This window comes from Hyperoodon ampullatus (genome assembly GCF_949752795.1).
Source record: "Hyperoodon ampullatus genome assembly, chromosome: 15".
NCBI lineage: Eukaryota > Metazoa > Chordata > Mammalia > Artiodactyla > Ziphiidae > Hyperoodon > Hyperoodon ampullatus.
The window spans coordinates 70,723,565-70,749,433 of NC_136928.1; the positions used below are offsets into that span (position 1 = coordinate 70,723,565).

The 25,869-nt window shown below is 53.3% G+C and overlaps 1 protein-coding gene across 1 annotated transcript in view; it reads right to left on the reverse strand.

Moving 5' to 3' along the window:
* KLHL29 (kelch like family member 29) overlaps positions 1-25,869 on the reverse strand; it is a gene marked incomplete at its 3' end in the record, with an annotated part of 307,756 nt that overhangs the window by 42,989 nt on the left and 238,898 nt on the right. The window contains exons 4-5 of the mRNA XM_079720794.1: positions 22,318-22,459; positions 18,963-19,475 (exon numbers count right to left, since the gene is read on the reverse strand). Coding sequence (XP_079576920.1) covers positions 18,963-19,475; positions 22,318-22,459 — 655 coding nt within the window. The remainder of the gene's footprint in view (positions 1-18,962; positions 19,476-22,317; positions 22,460-25,869) is intronic.

Consider the following 25,869-nt stretch of genomic DNA (forward strand, 5'->3'; position numbering starts at 1 on the left):
GCTTGCCCTAGCTGCCTTTCTCAGGGCAAGGCAGGGCAGGGCAGGGCAGGGCAGGGCAGGGCAGGGCAGGGCAGGGCCTGCCCAGGGGCCTAGAGAGATTTAGGGTCATTTGGGAAGGTGAGGCTCAGGGTCCAAGGAGCACCATAAACGGTCATGCTGTAGACAAAGGAGGGGGATGTGGGTGATGGAGGCTGGGTAGAGCTGGCTGGGGAGGCAAGCTGGAGGGCTGGCTGGTGGGCCTGCTGGGCAAGATCCTTGCGAGGGGCCCTGGGGTGGGATGGGAGGGGCCAAGGCGAAGCCCAGGCCGTGGATCTGGAATCAGCTGGGGGCCTGGGCTCTGGACTTGAGGTGGTGAGGGGACCTCAGACCTTCAGGAAGGGAAGGAAGGCAGAATGGACCCGTTGGGAGGGGCCGGGACCCCAGGTGGTGCTGGTGAACTCAATGGCCACAGACCAGAGGCTGCACTACCCCCAGGTAGCCCTAGAAATGGCCAAGGCCTACATGGCCAAAGCCCCTGAGAGCACAACCACCCCTCAGGGGAAAGAGGAGCTCTGCTCATTGCCCAGGAGCGTGACGTGGTCCTGCACAAGGCAAGGCTCCCTCAGAGAGTGAGTTACCTATGGGCAGTGGGCCATAATAAGGTAATAAGGTTAAACCCTGCAAAAGTGGACAAGAGAAAATGTGACAAAGGGCAGAGCATTTGAATTAAGTTCTATAAAACCATAGAAGGTGACCGAAAAAGGACAACTTTCTTCAGGATGACTTCTGCCTTAAAGACACCCTAACTCTGGAGCCACCTCGCTGCCTTCACTCAAGCTGTCCCGTCCCCCCGGACCCCCACCCTGTGTCCACAGCACTGCGGTAAGGTTTATGCTTCAGAACTGGGAGCGTAATCGATCACTTTCAGCTACACTCATTCATTCCTTCACTCATTCTATTCACTTGTACGTTCAACAGATATTTATTGAGCACCTACCATGTTCCAGGCACTGGGGCTACAGCAATGAATGAAACAGACCCAAAGCCCTGCCCCCACGGAACACAGATCCCAGAGGATCTTTGCTGACCTCTCTGTCCCTCCTTCTCCAGGGCTGGTGTGGGTCAGCGGGCTCTTGAGGGCTGGGCAGCACAGCCAGGCCGACAGGCATCCTCACTCATGTATCTGGCTGCAGTTGGTCCCAGAGCTCCCAGCAGATGGCTTTTCTGAGCCTCAAGCTGCACCGACTCATCATCTCTCTGCCCTTCTTCCTAGCCTGCTGGGGAGGTTGTTTCTTTGGAGATCCTTCCAGGCCAAAGGTCAGTGTGTGTGTGGGGTCTCTACTCCCAGATGGGGAAGACCACATCCTTCCAGATAAATGACCTGGTGCTGGGATGGGGATTATACACCCATGTTCTCCTCTCCCCCTGCTCAAGTGCCAGGAGGACTCCAAGCCCAGCCACAACTAGAGCCTGGCAGGGTGGAGGACTGACCCTCTGATGAACGCGGTCGGAGGCCTTGCACACGTGTGCAGGTGCGTCCGTACAGGTGAAGCCTTCTCAGGAGAGTCTCCTGGATGTATAGAACATTCAGAGCTTGGGCTTCTCTCCTTCCTATTGACTGACCAGGGCAGAGGCTGGCTGGATGCCCCTGATCAACCGCCAACTCTCATTCCAGCCCTAATACTACCTGCCCCCGGGGGAGGAGCTGGATTCCCAGGGGGCTGGAGCCTCAAGGGTTGAGGGCTGGGGGACAGTAACCCGAGATCCTCTCCCCTTTTTGGCTGCAGGAACCAGCTCTTGTTGGGACGGAATGCTCCACTTTCCTGGAATCCTCTGCCCCTCTGGGAACTCTTGGGCAGGCACATACATACTCTGTTTTCTGTAGTTCCTTAGGAGGGCCCTCTGATTTCTGTTTAGCAGCCACAGGGGTTCTGGGGATGGTTGCCGGGAAACCCTGCTGAGACCACACCTGACTTTCCCCAAGGAGGATAAGCTGCCTCAGCTCGGGTGGAGGCCCTGGCATGAATCTGAAGAGACAGGGCCAGTGCCGGCTGCGGCAGCAGGCGGCGGGAGCTGGGGCTGACCAGAGCCACACCTGGGGTGGCTGGAGGGGGCAGTAGCCTCCAGTGACGGGTGAGGGAGTTTAGTGAGAAGTGAGGACCACCGAAGGGTTTTGACTAGGGCAGGGCCTGCTCAGACGGGCACTTTAGAGATGCTCTAACTGTGGAGTGGAGAGTAGCAGTGAGGGGGCAGGCCTGGGGCCGGGGGGGAGAGGAGGAGGCCGCATGGCCACCCAGGGAGCCCTGAGGGACGGGCGACAGAGCAGAGCGGGGGAGGTAAACCGACCACACTGAGGCTCACGGGGTGGGCAGGAGGGCCTGGATGAGGGACAGGGTGTGGAGGGTCGGGTGGGCTGAGGTTGAAAGGCCCCGGTGAAGAACGGCCGACAGGCCTGACGTCCTCCTGGAGGTTTGGGGCTCCTCAGCCCTGAGCACAGCTTGGGCCCACGTCTGGGCACCTCCTTGGGTCTGGCTGCATGGCAACCTGCCTCAGCTACCGTAGGGTCTGCGTGTTCCTGAACCTCTGAGACTCTGCATCCAGCTCCTCACCTCTCACACGGGGAGGCAGAGATTCAGTGCGGGGGTGGGGGGAGGACGGGGGAGACTGGACTAGGCTGGACTATGCTGGAAGCCAGGCCCCTTCTGTGTTGTTCCAGAAAACACACACTTGCCGGGCATCCTCGTGGCCAGATCCAGAATTAGGTGCCGAGGATATAACAGTGCATATGGGGCAAAGGGCAAGGCTCTGGGGCCAGACAGTCTGGGTTTCCATCCCAGCTCTGTCCCTGAGCAGTTGGGTAAACATGGGGAAGTTACTTCATGTTTCTGAGCCCAGCTTTCCTCATCTGTAAATAAGTCATAACAGCACCCACTTCAGAGGCTGCTGTAAGAATTAAATGCGTCAACGGGAGTAATATGCCCAGAAGTGCACCTTCTAAGGGTGACGGGAGGTAATACCCTCTGTAAGTTCCTAACAGGCTGCTCACGTTGCACACGGCACACCTCCAGGGGGTGCCATTCACCTAGCATCGTCATAGATGTCTTTAGTTATTGTGACAGTTTTCTGGTAGGTGGCAGGCAAGGGTCTTGAGAAAAGGGTATCTTTAAAAATTTCACATAAAGTTGCTAAATCTAAAGTCACTCACAGTCGAGTGGGGAAGACAGACATGAAAATAGACCATCAAGATGCTCGCTGGTGAGCCGGGCGAGTGAAGTGTGCGCGTGCCGGGGTTAACTGAGGAGAGGGTCTGGTGGTCCTGAGCTCCTCTGTTTCTGGCTGAGGCTGGTGCCTCAGAGTTCTGACTTGAAGGCTCGGGTGTTGTAGGAACCCCAGCCTCATGGGAGGCCTGAGGCTGAGGACAGCCTTGCTCCCAGGCCCTCCGACCGTCCTGTCCAGACTTTACTGCCACAGGTGAGGCCATGAGGCTGCGGCTTCAGCTCTGAGAGGCCCAACTCCCTATCCTCGGCCTCGGATTGTAAATGTTCCTCTCCGTCCGCCTTCAGGTCTGCTGTGGGAAAGCCAGGCGAACGCAAAATAAATAACCAGAGACCTCTGCACACCAGGCTCCCTTGGCTCCGCGGTGATTCCTGACTAGCTCATAATTCACCTCCTACATCCCACAGCAAGGCTGGCCCACAGTTCCTGAGGTGGGCCTCCCACCTGGCCCACCTCCCCTGCTGTCAGCCCAGGCAAAACCAAGTCCCTAGCCTCTATCTGTAGAGAGGACATGTGGCCTGGGCTGAGGACACTCCCCGCCTTTGCTGCCACCCCTCTAATCAGCCATCAGTGGAGGTCAGACCCTGTCACCCCCAGACTTAGCAACTTGTGCTGATGGAGCATCTTCCCTGGTGACCAGGGGTGAGGGGTGATTTCTGAAAGGGAGGGGCCTTCCTCACAGACCCTTGAAGCTGAGGCTGGGGTTTGGCTCCGGTGGCACAGGCTGTCGAGCCCTGGAAGACAGAGACCCTTACCCCCGTGCTGGCCTTTGTCGGGGAGTGTGGGACCCTTGACGGGAGTGAGCAGGGTAGGGGAGGAAGGGTGAAGGGAGGAGAGGCCAAGTGTGAAGGCCAGAGGAAGGGAGATCTGTGGGCCCTGGTTCCAATGGTGGTGCCACCTCTACAAACCTCCGCAGGCTCCTCCTGGGCCTTTTACCTCAGAGGTCTGATGATCCCTGAGGGCTTTTGTCCGGCAGCTGAGAGGCCAGGGAAGAAAATGCATCTTCAGCCTCTTGGCTTCTGCACCTGCCAGAGCCTGGAAGCCTCCAGAAGCAGGACACCCAGGTGACCAAGCAGCTCAGGTGAGCTGATCCGGCCAGTGTGGAGCCCGTCCCCACCTCAGTGCTCCAGGGGAGCCTGGGCTCTGGGGAAAAGGAGATGCCAGCCAGGCCTGCAGCTGTGTCCTCGAGACCCCACAGAGTCCCCAGCTCGCTCCCAGAGAGGGCCAGTGCATTTTTCCGGCTCTGCTGAGCTCCTTCAAAGATATCAGCACATGGTTAATCTTCCTTCTGTTCAGAAATGCAGGGTAATTTGCTCGAGTGGGGATTTCTGCATATTTATACTAATGTCTGTGTTTAAAGCTTATGAGACAGAGAATTGCTGAGAGATGTCCATTAGCAATATATACAGACTGCAATTATTTCTTTATGGTGTGTGGTTTGACTGCAGAATATTTTATTTCAATGGAAGTAGCAGGCTTTGCCTACTGTGTTTTCTTATGTGCCCAAAGAAATCAGTAAGAACAAAAAAGGAAAGAAAAGAGGCAAGAATAAAAGGAGTGTGACCTTTTAGGATTCTGGGAGGCTTGAATATGCTATTCCAGGAACTGCCTGCGTCCTTGGAATCTAATGCGTGCACCCAAGTGCGGGGAATTCAGTGCATTTAAGAACGTGCATGAGAACCTTCCCCAGGATGGAGGCGAAGCTCTCAATTCATTCACCCTCGATGAGCCGGGGGCGGTGGTGGGGGGAGGCGCCCTGTCAGAGACAAGCAGGAAGGGAACAAGGGGTGTCCTCAAAGGACCCCACTTCTGACCTCCAGCTCCTTTCCCCCATGTCCACCTCATGGACAGAAGCTAAGAAGGAAAGCAGGTTTTGATTTGAAACAAAATAAGCCTCAAGCTGGAGGTTCACAGACCAAGGCTTTCTGGAATCTGCTTGGAATCTGGTAGAAACCAGCGTTTTCCTGGGGTGGGGAGGAGGGAGGAAGAAGGAGCAGGACTGTTCAGAACCAATGAGCTGAAATTTCCAGCATGCAGACCAGGAGGGAAGAGCCTTGTTGGGGAGTTTCGGTTAGTGGGGGCCCAGCCGGGGAGAGTGTGGCCTGGAGGCCGGGGAACCCCTCCTCTGCAGCAGCCCCACCTGGTGCTCACCTAGCTCCACTGCAGCGCCCACCCGGCCTCTCCTGTGACTTTTCCATGTCGGTGCCCAAGAGCTTAAGGCAGACAAACGCCCAGCAGGCCTCATAGACAGATCGGACCCCCGTGTGCCCTGCAGGAACGCCTCAATTACCAGCCACTGGGAGGGAATCATTGAGCCTAAGGTGGTTCCCAAGATGCAGAAACGGATGCTGTCCTAAAGGGCTTTTTGGATAAGAAAGGCTGGACAAGCCAGGGTGGATGGATGCAGACGGATGACTTCTGGTTCTGTGCAGCAGCAAACCGGTGTTGGCTTTTTCTTGCCTCCTCCTGGGGCCCCAGGGCCTCTCGGCCCTCCTCTTCTGCCCTCACACCTCTCTGTCCTCCCAGCCGGCCCTCGGCACAGCCGGAGCATCTGGGCAGCACCAGCGGGGCCGCTGGCCGCCTCCTTCCCGTGGCGCCCTCCATCTCCTGGCCTCCCCAAAGCCAGCTTTCATCTGCCGCCTCGACTTACCCTCGGTGGGGAGGCACCATTCTTTTCTGGCCTCAAAATAGTTCCCTGAAGTCAGTGTTGACTTCTCACTGCCTTCTTGCATAGAAATCTTTTCCAAGAGGCGCCGGGGTCCAGAAGAGGGACAGATGGTCCCTTTCTTTTTATAACACGGCCAGTCTTTTGAAGTGAAGAGCTATAAACACAAGTTTTGCCTTCAGCAGATGTTCTGTGGGCACAACAAGTATCACTTTGTACTCTTCAGCAACTGTGAGCGGTGTTAGCTGGGGAGGCGACTGAAATTGGGCAGAGCATCGGTATGTATTCAGGGGCCCAGGGGCCATGGCGTGACGGGCCCCATTCGGTCTGAGCCAGAACTTGTCTTTCTGCTCAGCCAGTTACAGGTCTGTACTTCCTGGAAATGGTGTCTGCTCACCTTCACTGAGCCCAAGGACCACCCAGCCCAAGACCCACTTGTGCAGTGGCTGTTTTTAAAGGGGTGGCCCTCTACCTGTGCTCTGTGCAGCTCTCCACACTAATCCTAAGGCTGGGTCTAAAGGGTTTAAACGCTGTGGGCCAGGGCGGATGCTCTTCAAGAGATCCACGGTTCAGCTTGATCACTTTCTCCCTTGAGCCATTTACCATACGTTGTCCAGTCCCGGTGGCTGTATTGGGGTGATTCAGGCAAGAATGGTCGGTCAGACCTATCTGTTGAGTTCCCAAGGAGGTGAAGGCTGTGCTAGATGTCGGTGGGAAGCCAATTCCCAGAGCTCTACCCTGGTGGCTCCCTCGTCCACTGGTGACCGACATATGAGGTGTCAGTAACCACTTCTAAATGGATGTGCTGCTATTTGGTGGACTTCAAAAATGTCGTTCATTTAAAAGGGCATAAGCTCAATTAATAGACCTCATTAACTTCAAGGATGTATCATCTTTGCACGGAATTGTCTCTTTCATAGGATGACGGGCTCCATTAACTTTATTGCGCTGGTAATACTTTGTATAACGTGTGGGAGATGTAGCGACAGGAAGGGATCTGCTTGACTCTCAAGCTCCAGCGGCTTCTGTGGTGGCCAGTGAATGCCCTGTCTTCGGCTTCCTGAAAGGGCCCGATAATTAACTTTGGGAATTAGGTCCAGCCATCCAGTCACCCATCCATCCACACGACACTTTTGGGGATGAGGAACGAACCCAAGAATCATCAGTTTATACTGAGAAATATCAGATGCATGACTCTCGGGGACATAAGACAGCCATTGTGGGAGTTGCCCATCCTTAACCCAAACATGCCTAGTGACAATATAGGCTGCAACTGGAGGCTTCAAGCTGTGGTGTGGTGGAAAGGGGTGGGCATCAGAGGCACGCAGTTCTGATATGACTCCCTTCCCATTCTACCACTTATACTTGGGCCTTGATTATATACCCAGGCCTTGATTTTCCACCTATGAATTTGCCTCACAGGACAGCTGCAAGGATTACATAAATACAGAGTGAATAGATGATGAAAATGAAACATCCACTCCCCGCTCTGTGCCCTTCTGCAAGGCTGCATCTACCAGCGTTGCCCAGCAGCCCCCTGGAATGGCAGAGACCACGCAGCAGCGCCAGCTTTACAGCCTGGGTTGGTGTCATTACTGCAAACACCCAGGGGGAGGCCACAAGCCTACTCATTCCCTGCCTTCTGGGACGAATGACATTAAGTTAGGAATGCTGGAGTCACTGCCCACACCAAAAAACCTTGCCTCATAAATAACTGTTGGTTAGTCTAAGAAGGTAATGAATGTCTCCGTATAGAAGAAAGACCGAAAATATAGGAATTATTTTTGGATCAATGAGAATTTCTGAAAGCTGCCTGTTCAAATGGCCAGATGGTCTAAGAGCCTTCAGAATCACCACATGGCGGTCCCTAAACTTAGGGACCTGTGAGGTCCTTGGCAACAGGTTCTGGGGTTTGAGCAAGAGTAAGGCATCCTGGGCATGTGAACTGGGCCACTGTTTTGGTTCTCGAAGGTGCTCTGGACTCTAATGGACAAGTGTGGCTGACCGCTAAAGGCGTTCATGCTTCTAGGAAGGAGCTGGGCTCTTTAAATGGGCCTCAACTTACTGAAATAACCACAGTGTATCAGCAGTTTTGAAAGCCCCCAAGTTAAAAAACAACAACAAAAACCACCTAATATTTGTAGAGACCTGGAGGGCGGGACTCTGCTCAGGGGAGCACTAAGCAGGCATTTCCAGGACAAGCCCCCAGCCACGGGGGTGATGGGGTGAGGGCCCGGAGCCCGAGTTACAGAGCTTCCCCCTGTCATGCTTCTCTCTCCTTGCTGGACAGCGTCTCCTCCCCGTCACTCCCAGGGCCAACATGGACCTTGCCCCTGTGGTGCCATTATGACGTGGCCCCCCTTTAAGTGTGTGGGTGTCTTGTTCCTCCTCTTCCTCCCATTCAGGCCTGGTGGAGCTGCCGGTGAGCACAGCATTCCTGTGGCCCGTGCCGCTTTGATCACAGTGGCCTGGCAGTGTGTGTCCCCTGGGCAGGGCCTGGAGAGGCATGGTGATCAGGCCAAGTGCAGCCAAGGCAGACACTGGGCCTGTCTCTATGTGGTGTTCAGTCTGCAGGGAGAGAGAAGGTTCCAGGAAGAAGAACTCCTAGCAGCAGATGATCCTAGAGGATGGGGGAGGTTTCACAGGGAATTTGCTAGAGGCAGTTTTTTGCGATACCTCAGTGACACCTCTGAACCTCAGTTTCCCCACTTGTAACATGAGGGGGGCAGGTCTCTAAATGAGCTTTAAGGTAATGGCCTACTCTGAAATTCACTATCGTGGTGGAGGAGGGAGGGGAGGGGTGGAAGGGAGGGTATGGAGTTGTTGGGAGAGCACAGCTGGGAGGTGGGGCTGCGGTGGGCTGGGCTGAGATACATCTAACACCTAGGCACCAAAGGAAATAAGTTTGAAAACTCGGTGGAAAGGTTAACTTGCTGCTGTGGCCAAGACTGGGGGCAAAAGGGTGCAGGAATAAAGGGGTGTTCAGAGGAATGACCAACAATCCCGAGCCTGATGAGAAAGAGGAGGGACGAGACCCCAAAGGACCAGTGGAGTGGACAGTGGGACTTTTGTGAGATTGTTTTCTTTTCTCTTAATTTGGAAGTTGGAGTGTGTGTGTGTGCCTGTGTGTGTATGAGTGTGTGTTTTATACAAATAAGTCATGATCGTTACAGAAATGTTAGACTATCTGCAGTGTGATGCTCAGGACCAAGGGGGTGACTGTCCCCTGTCGCCTGGTGTCCCTTTAAGAGGTCCTTTGACAAGCTGGAGCATGACCAGGGAGGACCCCAGCATGGTAAAGGACTGAAGGGCCCATAGGATGAACTGCTGAGGTCACTGGAGATATTTGTAGAAAAGGAAATTCTGCCACCATCACAAATCTGAAGGGCTGTCATGTAGAACAGGGGCCAGCTTTGCTCTGAGGGCCCCAGAGGGTAGGACCATGGAAATTACAGGAAGACAGCTCTTGATCATTTAACAGAATAAACTATCTAGCTGTGGGTGGCCGCTGCTTAGTCCCCAGTGGTGGAGGGCAGATTCCTGCTTCCACTAGATGGCTCTGAGATCCCTCCCAGCATGGAGGTTCTATGGAATTAAAAAGTTAACCCCAAATGTGGATGATTCTAATAATGGAAAATAGAGACAGTGCTCACTTAACAGGGAATAGGTGAGCAGCTTGAAGCTAAACTGGTAAAAATGATGATAGTAAGCTTATGAAGAGGTTCAGATAACTATAAACCATAGAAAATATCCATAGTTACATTGTAACTATCTAGTAACTGTGCTGTGGTAAGGGGCTACCCTTTCCATTTGCCAACAAGACTGACACATAGCCTGTTACAGACTGAATTGTGTCCCTCACACCCAAATTGCTATGTTGAAGGCCTAATCCCCAATGTGACTGTATTTAGAGATAAGGCCTTTAAGGAGGTAATGAAGGTTAAATGAGGGCACAGGGATGGGAATCATCCATTACAACCTTATAAGAAGAGATTCCAGGAGCCCACGCACACAGGAAAGGCCACATGCATACACAGTGAGAAGACGGCCATCTACAAGCCAAGGAGAGAGGCCTCACTGGAAACTAACCTGCTGGCACCCTGACCTTGGACTTTCAGCCTTCAGAACTGTGAGAAAATTAATTTCTGTTGTTTAAGCCACCCAGTCTGCAGTATTCGGTTATGGCAGCCTGAGCTGAGTAATATATAGCCCATGAAATTGGTCCTGCAGAAGGTGGTAAAAAACTAAAATGTATTTGCCTGGGACGTGTGTAGACCTGGGTCTGAGACACTGAGCCAGTGCAACATTGAGAGGTCTCTTGGGAGAAGGGAAGAAAAGGCATTGAGAGGCCAGTGGGCAAAACCAGACAGTTCACGGCACTGTGCTTGGGCATCCAAAAGGCTGCAGGGAGACCTAGAAAGTGAAGAAGAACATTTTCTTGGTGCTGCACCGAAAACGCTTGGGCTTCCCTCTAAGATGTATATCTTTAAAGAGAGGTACACTGAGAAAACAGGCAATGACAACAATTTCAGTCGATGGCAACTTTTTGGCCATTGTTTTCGTCAAGCAATTTACACAATGCTGTGTGTTCCTTACCTACTGTGCTTGCATTATTTTTACCTTTTACGTTTTTAGAATAGTAAGTGTGCTCCTGAATGGAATGCAGTTTCAACCGAATGGTCTGAGTCAGGTTTGGGCCACGGTGTCCTGGTTTGGTGTACTGTTACCTCCCCATCCCTCAGGGACAGGAGCAGATGCGTCACACCTGCCCAGCTCTCCTTCTCTCAAAACTCGTCCCCAGCCTCGAAAACTGAAAAGCCCTAGGGGTCAGCCCAATGGGACATGACTTTCCTAGCAAGACGGCACATGCTGGCTGTTTGAATAGTGATCAGGCAACAGGAAACTCACCATTAATGTCTGTTATGATAGGAGAGAGAAAGGTTTACCAAGACTTCCTGGGCCCTGGGTGTGCACCGATTCCCCAGTTGGGGGTTAATGGCCCCCAAGCGCTTCCTTCCCAGATGAAAGCCCCTGAAGACCAAGGGGTCTTCACCTTGTAAGACCAGAATGGCCTTGGGGACTGAGGAAATGGACTCTCGCCCAAGATCCCGGATCCTTACAGCGCCATCACTGACAGGGGTGTGGGGGGGCTAAAGAGAACAGCCAGGCAGCCCGAGGAAAGCCCAGGCTGTCTGGACTTTATATGTCAAGGGTTCAGAGAATGGACTTCACAGGCATAAATCAGTATAAACCACAAGCTCAACCTGTCTCCGATCAGGACGAGCCCTGAGAACCATTTGAATAGAAGCGTGTGCGTGTAACTCTATGGTAGAGAAGTCACAAGTCTGGGTCCCTGGCACTTATCTCAAACATTCTTCCTAAGGTCTTGCATTTGCAGCACTACCTGCCTTCTGCTTGTCTCCTCTGCATCATTCTAACTGCCTCTAGAGGCCCGGTCCACACTGGCCTCTCTTTTCCAGCCCCTTAGCTCTTATTACTGCCCCCTGCCCAACGGCCCCCTCCAGTGGAGTTCGGGTTCCTCCAGGGAGACCTCCATCCCTCCCAGGACTCGGCGTGGTGTCTGGAACACTGCGGGCGTCACCACAGGGCCTCACCTTCAGTAGGAGCTGAGATCTGTATGGGGCATGCAACTGGCACCCTGCCTCACATCTTTTGCCTGGGAGAAGCCAAGTGTGGACTCTGCACACAGTAGGTGCCTAATACTACACATCAGTTGCTCAATAAATGCCTGGTGGTGCAGCACGGAGGGCGGTAACATGGCTCAAGCCTGTCAGTGGCTTCTGACTGTCAGTGGTCTAGAACTTCGTGGTCATCCCTGCTGGCGTCTGCTTGGGCCACCACTCCTGAGAGAACACAGGGCTTGGGACCAGGGCTGCTGGCTTCCTGCTGTGGGTCAGCACCATTTCCTGAAACCTCTGGAAAGGAAATGTTCCCTCCCTTTGCTCCCATTTGAAGAGCCCCCTCATTGCAGTCAGCATCTGGACTCCTCTGGCCCTGCCTGTCAGACAGTTAGGGCCGGAGTGGGATTTCTGACCTGGAAGTTGCTCAGCGGAGATTTGGGGCTGAAAGCCCCTGTGCCCCGCCCAGCTCAGTGGGGAGAGGGGACAGGGAGCCTCTCTCTGCCTGAGCGCTGTTGAGCAGTGGGGTCCAGAGAGGGACATACACAGGCTGGGGCTCACGGGCCACTTCCTGCTCCAGGCATGACACGATCTCTGGGTGGTCTAGCTGCTTTGCTGCATCTTTCCGCTTGCCTGGTTCATTCATTGTCAAATGATCTGTTAACAAAACCGTTAAGCCCTGGATAACCCTCCAATTAATGATGAACAAACCCCTCGAGGACAGAGCCCTGTGAAGGGAAGGAGAGCCTTCCAAGGCAGGCTGGGGGCAGGGACCATCCACGAGAGGAGGGAAGACCTCGTGTAGACGGACTTTCAAATTCCATAGGCTCCAGGACACCTATTTCCTGGGGGAGAGTGTGTGTGTTGGCTTGGGGGCTGGAAAGGGGAAAGTTAGGGTGATGGTGGGACTGAGGGTTTGGTTCCAGATCTGTGTTGAGTGTTATGTCAGCCAGATCTGGGAGATTATTTTGAACAATGTTGCTTTAAAAATAACAGAGATCCTGAGCCACAGGGGCTTCAGACAGTATTCACCATCCCCCCAAACCCCAGGATCCAGGATTCTTTAGAATTTACAGTAATGGTACTAATAACAATAGCTAACATTATGGTGAGCACACTATGTGCCAGGCACTGTGTTAAGACTTTACATACATTATTAAATCCTTAAAGCACATCTAAGAAGATGGCACTATTATTATCTCTATGTTACGGATAACTTGGAGGCTTAGCGATACCAGGTTTCTAGCCAAGTTCATTGGGTTAGTGGGTAGTGGAGTTTCAATTCTACCCAAGCAGTCTGGTGCAGAACCTGGGCTCCTGGCCCCTTTCCATGCTTCCAGCCACATGCTCCTAACCCCCTCTTCACCTGCAGCCTTGGTTGGTTGGTCTGCATGAGTGACCTAATTCTATTTGTCCCATCTATGGATATGGCCATGGAGGAGGACCCCTGCAATATCCTTGGCACCCCAATATCAAGCTGAATGTCAAAGGATGCTGAGAGCCCCTGTGGGTAGTTAGGAGGAGCCCTCCCCAGACAAATAGCTCCTGGAATTAGGGGGAAGTTCCCAGAAATGGGCTGGTTCCTTCTGGCTGTGATGGTGATGGTGGAGGATTGTAAAATGTTGTGATGAGAGAAGGCAATTTTCTTTTGTACAAAGTGGACCTCCGGGAACTAGGTATTTCGAACATCATGAGGTTAACGCAATCTCCTAAGACTCTGGAAGGCAAACTGGTTTTTGGCTTTTTCACATTACCCTGGGCCCCTAAAGGGCCATGGACACTGAAAGATGGTTCTGGTACCAGGAATGCAAATAATCATAGCAAATACTTTTATAGTAATTACAAAGTACTAGGCATTCTTCTAAGGGCTTTATGTCCAATAACTCGCTTAATCCTCACAACAGTAAGAAGCAGATTCTATTGTTATCCCCTTGGTATAGGTGAGGAAACTGAAGCAGAGTTTTAGATCCCATATGCTCAGGGGTAAGTATTTTGGTGGAGGTGCTTGGCTACAGGAGGAACTTTGAAATAGATGGACTTCTGTTCCCAGAAGCATGGGACAGGTATTAGGGGGGTGACCATGAAGCTGCAGAATGAAGTCTCACACGGACTTTTCTATATGCCCGGACCCTCAAGTACTAACCTGCTTTCACCACACAAAGGGAGGAGGTGGCTGGAGAGAAGTCACGGAACCTCGCGGGATAATTCCCAGCCCAGTGCCCTGTGCCTTCATTCCCAAACTCTTCTTGAGCATCCTTTAGTGCCAGGCACTGGCTTGGATACTGGGGGTGGAATGGGATGGAGTCTGTGCCTGCCCGCAACCCAGAGGCTCGCAGTCTAGTTGGGAGAATGGGCCAGGCAAACTGTATTGCAGGCGCTCAGCCAAGGCCCAGAACACAGCTGGACAGGAGAGAACCCAGGCTGTGGAGTGGCTACAGGGCAGCCTGCAAGCAGAAGGGTAAGAGCTGAAGTGGGGTGGCAGGCAGGAGCCGGATCCTGAAGCGCCATGTCAAGGGCTGGGCTCTGTCCTGAGAGCAGTGGGGCTGTTGGAGTCATTCACTGGGAGTGACCGGACCAAACCTGCGTTTTGGAAAGATCACTCTGGCTGCATCATGGACTCTGGATGGGAGGGGTTGTACTGTGGGTCTGGTGATGCAGGCCTGGAGTGATGGCGGCCTGAAAGGAGGCGTGGGGTGGGGATGGAAAGGAGAGGACCATCCAGGGAGGCAGAAGCAAAGGCGTTTCCAGACTCACTGCATACGGGCATGAGGACAACCACAGGCTTTGACTCTGGACTCCTGCCTGGATTCATGGTGTCATTTCTGAGACAGAGACACAGGGAGAGCTCTGTGGCAAGATGATTTCAGTCTGGACATTTTGTGTCTCTGGGCGAACCAGGTGTGGGCAAACAGCGTTATCATGCATCCCCAGCTTCTTCCAGAATGTTTATTGAGGGAGCAGTGTGCCCTGGCATGTCAGAGCTGGTGCAGGGCGAGGTGAGATCTGTGCTGGGTGCCAGGGCTGGGGGGGAGCAGTCCTGAATCCCCCAGCCAGGAAGGCGACTCATCCCACTCCCTTTTAGGGATGGGGACGAGGCATTCGCATTAAGCAGCTTGACCAGTGGCTGCCAGCCCTGTGAACACACTCGGGCTTCTTCCGTCTCCTCTGCACTGGGGAGGGGCCCCTGCTTTCTGCCCCTCCACCAGCTTCTCTCTCTGCTGAACTCCCCGGACCTGGGGCTTGTGTTGGCAGGAATAACTGCTTTGATGTCAAGTGGGTATAGTGCCATGTACGGTCAAGCCCACGATCTCATTCAATGCTCCTCTATGCCCGATGATGGTGGTACTGTCATCACATTTTCAAGATGATGAAAGGAAGGCTCAGAGAGGTCACAAGACTTGCCCCAGTCACACAGCTGTTCACTCTGTCTCAAAGTATCTTTACCAGATCCTGTCTTTACCACTTGTGGAGGCCAGGGCAGCTGCTGTACAAGCAGAAGGTGGCGTGAGGACAGACAGAGTTCCGCAGGGTGGAGGTCCAGGGGCAAGGGTGGGATAGGAGGAAATGCAAAACCCACTGGGAGGGGCTACACACACCCCACCGCATGACTCCCCAGCCCTGAGAATCCTCGTGGTCCCTCACCCTGGGCCTGTGAAATCTAAAGTCAAAAGAGACAAGCCTCTTCACTTCTGGTCAACTTGGACTTTGCTTTTCGGTCCTGAAGCAAGAGGGAGCAGGTGCATCCTGGCTTCTCTCTCCCTGACATGCAGGTGAAAATATAATAGCCTTTCTGCAGCTCACCACTAGGCCTAGTGTCTGGGGCTTGAGAGGGTCTCTGGCCACCCTCCTGGCCACCAAAAATCCTTTGTGGAAGAAGGTAGGGGCTAGAAAGAATGACATCAACAGCCTGCACCTCTGCTGTGACACACACAGCTGGGCTCATGTGGTACCAGTGCAGTGACACTGGACTTCGACGGCTCACGAGGTCTGATGCTGGCCACCAGCTCCGCCCGTGGATTAGCTCAGGGGTTCCAACGCAACAAGACCAACGGCTCAGGTATTTTGTAACAGGATTCAAGCGGAACTAAATCTTTGTTCCCCTCTTATCACTTTGTACACATAAAATCTATTTTAATCAGCTTTCAACATATAATCTAAAAAAAAAAAGAAAGGAAATCCTACAGATTCCTCCCACACCCCCAAACTGTTCTTCGAGAAAGGAAGGTTTATCTTGTAAGTTTCTTAAGAAAAATCTGTATGTGCTCATTGTATTGAAATAACACTCATTACAGCGAGCTGCATGCAAGCCGGCTTCTCTAGTCAAAGGTGAGAGACAATTGCTTGACCTATTGCAAATCAAAAAGCATTTCCACACCACCTTTATTTTTCAACTGGTTAAGTTTTAAATGAAAGCTCCAGCGCCCTTTCTTGGTAAGGCAGACTAACAGAGCCCCAACTGAAATTTCAGCTCAGTCAATGGGAAGATAATTACAAGAAACAAAATGTGAAGTTTAAAATCAGGGCACTAATGAAGTCTAAAAATACCAGGGGCCCATCCTTCTGGCTGGCAAGACCTTTTCTTCATGGAGGGGATCTCTTCATAATTACTCAGCCCCGCGAGAGGCCAGGTTGTCATGTCAAACAATAGTACGAAAAATCACGGGACTTTAATGAGCTAGATCTCAAGGAGTTCTATGGTGGATCTTATTATAATGCTGGGCAAGCTTTCAAACAGAGAACAGGGGAAAAGGAAAGTTCTTTTTTTTTTAAGTAGAGCTCTGACTAGTGTTGATGCTCTCACGCAGGGCCTCCTGGTTCCCATCGGAGCCAGCTGCCCGTCATTTAGGAGTGTGAAATCAATTGGGCTTCGGAGATGTAAAATCCCTAGGGGCAAAATTAAAAGTGACCCAAATCCAAACCCACGTGGTCTTGTCAGGAAGATGAGTCTCACATAGCAAGTTTCAAAGGTTTGGTTTCAAAATTCAGGTTTCTTATTTAAAAAAATATGCAGTTGTTTGACATTAGATCTGACAGACAAATTATAGCTTTAGCAATAAAGGCTTTTAAGATTAGAAATGAAAGGAGAAATTACCTAAAAAAAAAAAAAAAAAAAGAAAGAAAAAACCCACCCAGGCTTGAGTTGGGAGGCATTTGTGTGTGCATGCTTCATTGTCTTTCTTCACCGCAAATATAAGGGGATAAATCAGCTGATGAGGGCCATAAGTAGAGAAGCAAGTTCAATGTAATTTCCGGGGAAACAACCAGCTCACCGGAAACCTATGAAAATCAGCATGATGGATGGGTCACTGGGTCACCGGCTGGAGCTGGGGGAATCCAGCTAGGTCACCGGAAGGCGGGGCTGTGAACACTTTCTAGGTCCACACCATCCCTGGCCCTCACCTGGTGCTGAATATACACCATAGGGGCTGGAAGAGCACACCCCACCAGGGGCCCCCTCTTTACACCCCTCCTGTGTGTGTGGGCTCAGGCCCGCGATAGAGGATGGTTCACGCCGTCTGATGATGTTACAGGTGCAGCTCTGTAAGGGCCTGCAGGCCCAGCGCCAACAGGGGCGCAGCAGGGACCTGCCTCTACCACCTATATCTTCTTGATCTTAGGGACCCAGATGCTTAACAGCGATCAGATGTGCCGACGCCTGGCAGCTTCCAGGAGGTGGATCCCAGCTCTGTGCTAAGCCCTAAACCAGGGAGCAGCCCCGGCTGGGCCAGTTGCCTTTTTACACAGAACAACTCCTTTTCCTAGGTGCATGCCTGACATTGGCAAGTAAGCAAGACCTTTGCTCAGTCCTAGGAGGCCCCCTGGGATGGGGTGGGGAGAGGGAGGCCCACCCAGTGCCTCAGGCTTTGGCACAGCCTTAGGAGCAGGCGGGACACCTAGCGCCCAGTGTGTCAGAGTTGGCGGCATATAAACTGGGAGTGAGTTTTTGTTTAAAGGGAGAGGGAGCCTAGCCAAAACAATTCAAACAAACAAAAAAAGTCAATTTAGTCAATTAAAAAAAAAAGATCTTAAAGCAAGAGTTTACCAAAATGTAGATGTAATTTTCTATAATTTTGTCACTTAAAACTAGTGTTGATTTCCAAAACAAAGGCAGTCAGGGGCACAACCAGATTGGGAATTAAACCCAACAGAGACCTAGACATGGCTTTGGTGGTGCTGGGACGCTTGACAAGGCCTGGAAGTTGCTCGAAGGGATAAAGATAGAGAGCAGGCTGGACGAGCATGGCTGGTTGGAGTCCATGCTCTGCTAAGACTCTGCTTTGCAGGTGTCCCCACCCCCCAACTCTGCCATCTCAAGTGGTTGTAAGTAGGGAGGCTGAGAAGTCACGCCCGAGATCCACACCTCCTAGACCATCTACTCCCCTTTCAGAGGAGGCCTGGATGCCCAGCAGGGCAGGCCCCCCGTTAAGTATCCTCTTGCCCGCACCCAGATCCAGGGCTCGCTGGCCCTCCTCTCCAGTCAGCAGGAGGAGAGGCCCGGCTGACTGGACCTGGAGGGGATAGACAAGCCTGGGGCAGATAAGCCCCACCAGCCTCAGCTGCGGCCCCCAGCCCTCCCGCTCCCTTCCTCATTCCAGCTGGCCAGGTCCCTTAGACAGTCGTCAGGAGTGAGGCTGGTTTGCTGACGCCCTTTGCACTGACCCTCCGGCCGGCGCCCAAACTAAAACCACATCCTGGTGTCCTCCCTCCCCTGGCTCTGTTCTCGAATATCTGCCTTGGAGCTCCCCTGAATGACAACTGCCCTGGGCTCGGCGAAGAGGGGTTAAATGAAGGCCAAGGCTGGAGGTGCTCTTTCTTGGGGCCTCATAGAGCCACCCATGGGACCTCACAGAGCCAACATTCAGCTGGCTCAGGATGGTCTGGGCGTGGCTCCTGGGCCTCAACTCATGCCCCTGAGCTGCTCTCACCCGACGGCACGGCAGTAGATGTTTTCCGGAGTGGGGACGGGGAGCACAGACAGTTCATGTTCTGACTGTCCTCGTGAGTGGAAATGGAGAAGGCCCCCAAAGGGACTGATTTAAGGGAGCCCTAAGAGGAGCCGAGGATGCCTGTCCATTCTGCACGTGGCCTGGCCTTGGGTCAGAGGGGAGAACGGCCCAGGGCTCGGGCTGAAGGCGGAAGGCCCTGGACTTTGCAGGCTCTCCCCTCCCCTCCGCTCCCTACGCACTCACGTTTCCCCGCCTTCCTTGTCCTGCCCTCCACCTTCCCCTCCGCCTCCTTGGTCTGAGGCCAGGCTGCCCTTGGCAGGGAGCCTGGATGAAACCAGTGAGAGACTGCTGGACAGCACGGAAGCCAGGAACCAGACTCCTGTCCGCGCCGTGGCAGTGACCATACAGGGAAGCACAGGTGCGGGCACGCAGGAGCGTGTGGGCAGCAGGACTTACCTTTGGGGTGCCCGGGGTCGGTGAACTCATACTTCCCCACGCCAATGGTCCGTAGCATCTGCAGCCCGTGGGCCGAGTCTGACGTGGGGGGCCCATTGGTGGTAGGGGCACCGCTGGGGAGAGTGGCAGACGGCTGGGCCGGCGGTGGTGGAGGCAGCAGGGGCCCTGCCATGTGGCCATTGCCCACAGTGGTGGGTCCTGGGCGGGCCACCTGCCCGACGCCGGGCAGCGTGGAAACAGCCAGGGGCTGCGGGCTGGCATACAGGGCCTGGGCGGGCATGTTGACCACCACGCTGCTCAGTGGCTGAGAGGGTGGCTGTGGGAGTGAGTAGTGGCCTGGCATCAGCGGGAGCTGGGGCCCCACGTGGGGAGGCAGTGAAGGGGTCACCCCAATGACTGGCGCCTGGACGTTCACAGCCGGGCTGAAGGTGGGAGGCTGGGCCACTCCGTAGGAGTGTGTGATCAGGGCAGACTGGCTCCCGGCGGCCACCGTGGTCACCCACGGCCCTGTGCCTGCAAGGGAGATGGAAGAAATGTCACCTGCCAGTTACATCTTCACTCAACAAACACCGACTGCCCCCGGCCCTGGGCTGAGTGCCGGCGTCACAGAGGTGAACAAGAGGCCTGTGTCCGGGAGCTCACGGACTAAGAATCCGTGGTTACAGTGGCACAAAATAAGTGCTTTAGGAGTAGATAAACATGGCTGTGGGGTCTCAGAGGGGGGAGCATAACCTGCCAGGGAGAGGCTGAGAAGCAGCAAAGTACAGAGGAGAAAGTGGAGACCTTCCAAGAGACCTGGTTTCACATCTGGCTCTGCCACTTACTACCTAAGAGCCTTAGGCAGGTCGCTTATCATCTTTGAGACTCATTCTTTCTATCTGTCAAATGGAACTAGCAACACCCACCTCATAGGTCTCCCGGGAAGAACTGAATGATGAAGATGTATTTGACAAAAACTCCCCAAATTAGCAGAATGTCTGGCATGCGTTACATGTTCCATAGATGTGGGTGTTTTTCCTTCCTTTCTGGAGGAGCGCTGTCTGAGAAAGGTGGGGAGAAATCTGGATTGTGAAGATAGTAGGTGTTTGCTGGGCAAAAGGAGAGGGCCAGAGCCTGGAGCCCTGCAAAGGTTCTGTGGGGGAGGAAGGGAGAGCCAGGGGTGGGGGCAGTGGGGGGTGGCGGGCCGGAGCTGCTCTCAAGGCCTTGCTGGGGGCCAGGGTTTGTCCTAAGCAACCTCTGCATGGCCAGCCCTGGGGGAGACAAGAGAAGTCCATATTGGCTGAACAAAGGGGTCAGTCACACCTCCTGAGACCCCAGTTTAAGATGCAAAGCCAGCTGTGCCCAGATCAGGCAGAGCATGGCCCTCTGAGCTCAGCTGACATGGAGGTGACCCAAGTGGGCTTGTGAGTGAAGCTGGAAGATGCTGTGACTGGGAAGGTCAATCTGGGTCACCTCTGATGAATAAGTCTGGGTCTAGGACTCTGTCTTCTGAAGGCCACCTTGGTTGTCATGATGCCTGGAGCGGGGGCAGAGTCTGAGGAAGGAGAGTGGGAACCAAGGGGTACTCAGGGCCACCAGCTCCAGAGGCTAGAAGATGGGGCCTGGAGCTCTCTCATAGAAGTACAATTTCGAGGCAGGGCAGGAGCCAAGATGGTGGGGTGACTCCCTAACCACCAGTGGGTACTGTCTCTGAGGAGTTGTCCAAAGGGGGAGCCACTTGGCATGGTGGTGGACAGCCAGGCTTGGCTTGGCATTTTAGTCCCGGGTGTTCCCTCACTAGCTGAGGGACCTTAGGGCAAAGCCTTCCCCGAGTAGTTTCCTCATCTGCAGTGGGACAATAATGCCAACTTCGTAGTGTTGCTGTGAGCAGTGAGATGACACACAGAACAAGGCACGTAATAAACGTGCCACAAATAGTTTTGGTTTCGATTATGAGAGAGGCTGGAGAAAACTAGAAGCCTACAAATGTCCGTGAAGCAGTGCCAGCAAAATTATAGAACTGGCTGCTAAGGGGGATTGTCCCCAAGCCTGAAGAATAGGGGGTGGCATCAGTGTGAGCTAGCCTGGTGTCTTAAGCACAAGGCATGCCACCTGAAGCTCAGTCCTCTGCAGGATTGGCCAGGGAGCCTGGAAAAATGCATTAGAACTTCAGAGTACAGCTGGCGAGCTCTCAGAGAGCTCTGAGGTGAACATATAGAGAGGTAGGGCCACAGAGGTGATTGATTCGTGAGCCAGGGAATGGCCCAGAGGATGCTGGAGACATAAAGGGAGGTCTCTAGTGATACGCTCACCATTTTTTATCAATGATTTGGATGACAATATGGAAGACATATGACCAAGTCTGCAGGAGACATCATATTGGGAACGTTGGGTAAAGGTCAGTAATAAAAGCAGGCATCTAAAAGATGCTGAGTCATACAGGAAGATATTGACAAGGTCTTGCCCTTGGGTCCCCACACCCAGCTGCTTAAGCCAGATTGTGAGGAGATGGACAGGGGTCAGAGTAGCCACCTTGACAGTCTTGGGGTCTTACTGTTGAGACAGCATGCGATGTGGCTACCAGCAGAGCAGAAGTGATGGGAGGCTGCAGTGATCAAGGTAGAGGGGCTGAATGAAGGAGGTGCTACAGACCACTCGTGGGTTGTTCGTTTTGGGTTCTGGGCACTGAAGGATGCAGGAAGAGGAACAATTCCCAAGAAGGTAAAGGGACTGGAAGCCATGGGCTGAAGTCTTGGGGTGTTTGTCCTGCAGAAGACTTGGAGAGGGGATGAGCAGGGGTCTTCAGATATCTGTGGTGTGGATGGCCAAGCCCACGTGTTCTATGTATCCCAAGGGGAGGTCTGGGATCCAAGGGAGATAGCAGGGAAGGTTTTTGTTATGGTCAGAGCCATGTAAGAAGGCCTCCGGTGCTGTAGAAGGTAGTAAACCCCCAGTCCCCGGGGCGGGGGAGCTTCTCAGTTCTTATGTAACTGTTGGCAAGGCAAGACCTCACTGGAACGGGTGATTTTGGAAATTTATGAATCAGAGTACTGAGGTTTAGGAATGACTAACTATTCAAAATAACTCGAAGCAGATTCAGAGTCACCCCTATAATGTCACTCTCACTCCCTTGTCCTTCCAGATATTTTCTTGAGAAAGGGGTAGGGACACAGTTACTGCCCAGGGAATTACACACAGTCATGCCCCACTGCCCCACCCCCGTCCCCCTGCCCCCAATGCAGCCTGAGTTCTGGGCTGCTGCAGGCCGTGGGTCAGGACCTGCTGAGCAGCTGGGGCACCGAGGACGTCTCAGACACTTCTCCCCCTCCCCTCCAGCTCCCAGTGTAGGTGGCTCTGTCTGCCCTGTAGTACACACCTGGATTGTCGCTCTCCCTCATCTGTTTGGAGGGCGGCTCATCAGTGTCCCAAGGCGTGGACTGATTGATGGGCGTCTGCCCCCACCGGATGCTGGTCGTGAGTCCCTGGGACTGATTGTCTGCTTTGGAGATGCCGGAGGCCTGGGGAGAAGCAGAGCAGGAGGGTGAGCACAGCCTGGCCACGGTCCTGCCCTGGCGCCCATCCCCCACAGTACTCCTGCTGCCTGAGCCACAGGGCCAGAGGCAGAGACCTGGCCCTGCACCCAGTACCACGGGAGAATTGCAGGGCGTTTTGGTGCAGCAGCAGCAGCCGTGGCCTCGGCTAGAATCCTGCCTCCAGGGACACCCAACGTAACCCGGTGCCTCCTCCACCACCCGCTCTCCCTGAGCCATCAAAACGGAACGAGCGCTCTGTGCTATGAGAAATGACATCCCCCCAGTCCTTGGGTCATTAATAAGCTGCAACAATATGTGCGGGCATGTGCTGAGCACCAACTGTATACTCAGCCAAGGCCCAGTACCACCATGTGCCCAGCCCTTTGACATGTGAGACGACGGCTCTCCAAAGCATTACCGTCGGGCCCCATCCTGCTTCCACACCAGCTTCCGAGGCCCCAGACTTCCCACTCCACAGAGGAGGCATGGGAGGGGGTGGACTGTGGCCCCTGGGAGGACAGCGCAGGTCCTGCTGCAGGGCTGGAAGGCAGGGAGCATCTTCACTGGGACCTTCGGCTCCTCCCTGCAGGGAGCAGGCAGGCTCTCTGCTCCAGGATCTCACTTGCTCATTTAGATATTCAATGAGAAAACAAACCTCAGGGCGAAAACAAACATTAGGACAGCACTGGTCTCCCTGAGCTACCACCTTACCATGGAATATTATATAGGCAATAAAAATCATGTTTACTGGGCTTCCCTCGTGGCATAGTGGTTAAGAATCTGCCTGCCAATGCAGGGGACACGGGTTCGAGCCCTGGTCTGGAAAGATCCCACATCACACGGAGCAACTAAGCCCATGCGCCACAACTACTGAGCCTGTGCGCCTAGAGCCCATGAGCCACAACTACTGAGCCTATGTGCCTAGAGCCTGTGCTCCGCAACAAGAGAAGCCACCTCAGTGAGAAGCCCGCGCACCACAAAGAAGAGTAACCCCCGCTCACCGCAACTAGAGAAAAACCTGCGCGCAGCAACGAAGACCCAATGCAGCCAAAAGTAAAATAAATAAATTTTTTTTAAAAAGTCTTTGGAGATTAAGACTTGTTTAAAGAAAAAAATCACGTTTACTAAGAATTCCTAATGAGGTGAAAAAATGCTTACACTATAATGTTAAATGAGAAAAGCAGGACATAAAATGACACTCATATGAACTTATCATGTAAAATAATATGTGCAGAAAGGAAAAATTCCAAAATATTAGCAGGAATGTCATTCTTGGGTGAAGGGATTAAGGGAAACTTTTATTCTTTTTGTCTATACTTCTCTGTATTTGCCAAATTTTCTACTGTGGCCATTACCATTATTTATAACTTTATCATATTTATAATAAGCAAAAAAAAAAAAAATCCCCAAAACACATTGGAGGGCCTGGTACTGGGATAACTGGGATGTGAGGGGGTGAGAGTCTCAAGAGAGATGGTTCCAGGAGCAGTGACCACAGCTTGCAGGAGTGTAGCCAGAGCCCAACCAGGTTTGGGGACAGTCACAGAAGGGCAAAGGAGCCTCCAGGGTCATCTGCAGGCCTCTCTCAGGTGAGGCCACAGTGCTCTTGCCTCCTATTGGAAGCTAAGTCAGTGACCCAGCTGGTGGGGGGCAGCGCCCCTTTCTGGGCATCTCTGAGCAGCGGGATTCTCCTTACCGGGCTGGCTGGAGAGTACTGGCAGGCGGGAGGGGGTATGGACTTACTGGGGCTTTGATGCCTTACGCAGATGACAAACAGTGCCTGCATCAGGGCCTGCTGGGAGAAGCAGGAGCGCATCCTATTAGGACCATAAGCTGTGCTGAGCTAATTGCATTAGGCTGTACTTTATCTCCGGCCTGCATTTCAGACGCTTCGCTTCTGTGAACAGCGCAGGAAACAAAGGAAAAGAGTCAATCTCCTGAGGAAAGAACAATTCTGCGGACAAGCTTCCTTATCAGAGGCCTCTGCCCTGCTTCCGTCTGTGGGACAGATGAGACAGGGTAGGCGGGGAGGCTGGGGATTTAGCCACACTCACCAACAGTCTTAGGGAACTTAGGAAACAAAAGCGTGGCTTGTACAGCGTTCTCTAAATAGACAGCTTTCCAGGGTGCCCTGCCTGCAGCCCCCTCTGTATTCCCAGGCCCTTGGGGAGCTGGTGGGTCAGAGGTGCAGAGGTTGCTTTTCCCACAATAAGAGGCATCCGGGGGGAAGAAGCCAGTGTGATGTCCCATTCGGGGCCCTGTTTTGGGGTGAAGTTTGAATGGGGAGACCCCGGCCTCCTTATCCCTTCTGCTAGTAGGGGGTGCTGCAGCCCCCTCTCTGCAGCCTGGAATTCCCGGAGGCCTCCCAGGCCAGAGGCAGGTTTGGTTTTCTGGGTCCTCCTGCAGTTGCCCTTTGGCCTGGCTGAATCAGCACCCAGGCCTGGTAACCTGACAGGGTGGGGAAGGGCTCCGTGAACTTGGAGGCCCTGGGCCTGGTCCTTAGAGCCGCCGCTGCCACCAGAAGGGGTGGTCGGGGTCTCCTGCTTGAGAGAAGGTAATCAGACTCTAGAACTTCAGGCGTTCGGGGTTTTGCCCTAAAATTGGAGGAGTCTCTGAACTTGAAAAACTGCACGCTTTTCCTCAGGCCCTTGATTCTAAAACACTCCTGCCAGCTCGCTCACTTGCGCCTTTGCTGGTCAGGGGGTTTGCTCTTCAGTAAACTGGGCCCCTGCTCTGTGGCCGGCCCTGCCCAAACTGGGCCCCCTGGGCTGGGGACGGGCAGTCACTGAGACTCAGCCCTGCCCTCGAGGGGCTTCTCCCAGCTATGAGTCACACGCCAGAAGGAAGCTGGGGGTGCAGGGGGCCCAGGGGGTACTGGGGCGGGCCCAGGGCTCCGGGGTGATTGAGCTGTAGCTACAACAGGCCTGCTGTCTGCCTGTGTCTTTCATGACTATGACAAGCGAGTTCTTATGTACAAGAAAGAGGTTCTGCTGTGAGAAGGAAAACAGCCTATTTTTTTTTTTCATTAGGAAAGATAAATAAGGACTCATTCTATTTGGCACTAGCAACTTCTGAAGCTATGAGCAACTTGCAGTTCAGGACTTTTTATTCATTGTATTGAAAAAAAGAAATGAACATTCCTTCCTTCACTCCCTCCAGAAAAAACATGGACACGGGTTGTGCGCTTCGCCGAGGCGCCTGGACGCCCAGGTGGTGAGGAATGTTGCAGCTGGTGATGTGAGTCAGCTCAGCCTGACCAGAGCCCTGTTCTCCTGCAAACGGGTTCCAGGCCCAAGGTAAACTCGAGGTTCCCAGGTTCTGGAGGCTTCTAGGGGACCGTGTGTGGGTTTGCGCCTCCAGTTGGTTTTTTTTAGGTTTTTTTTTTTTTGCAGTAT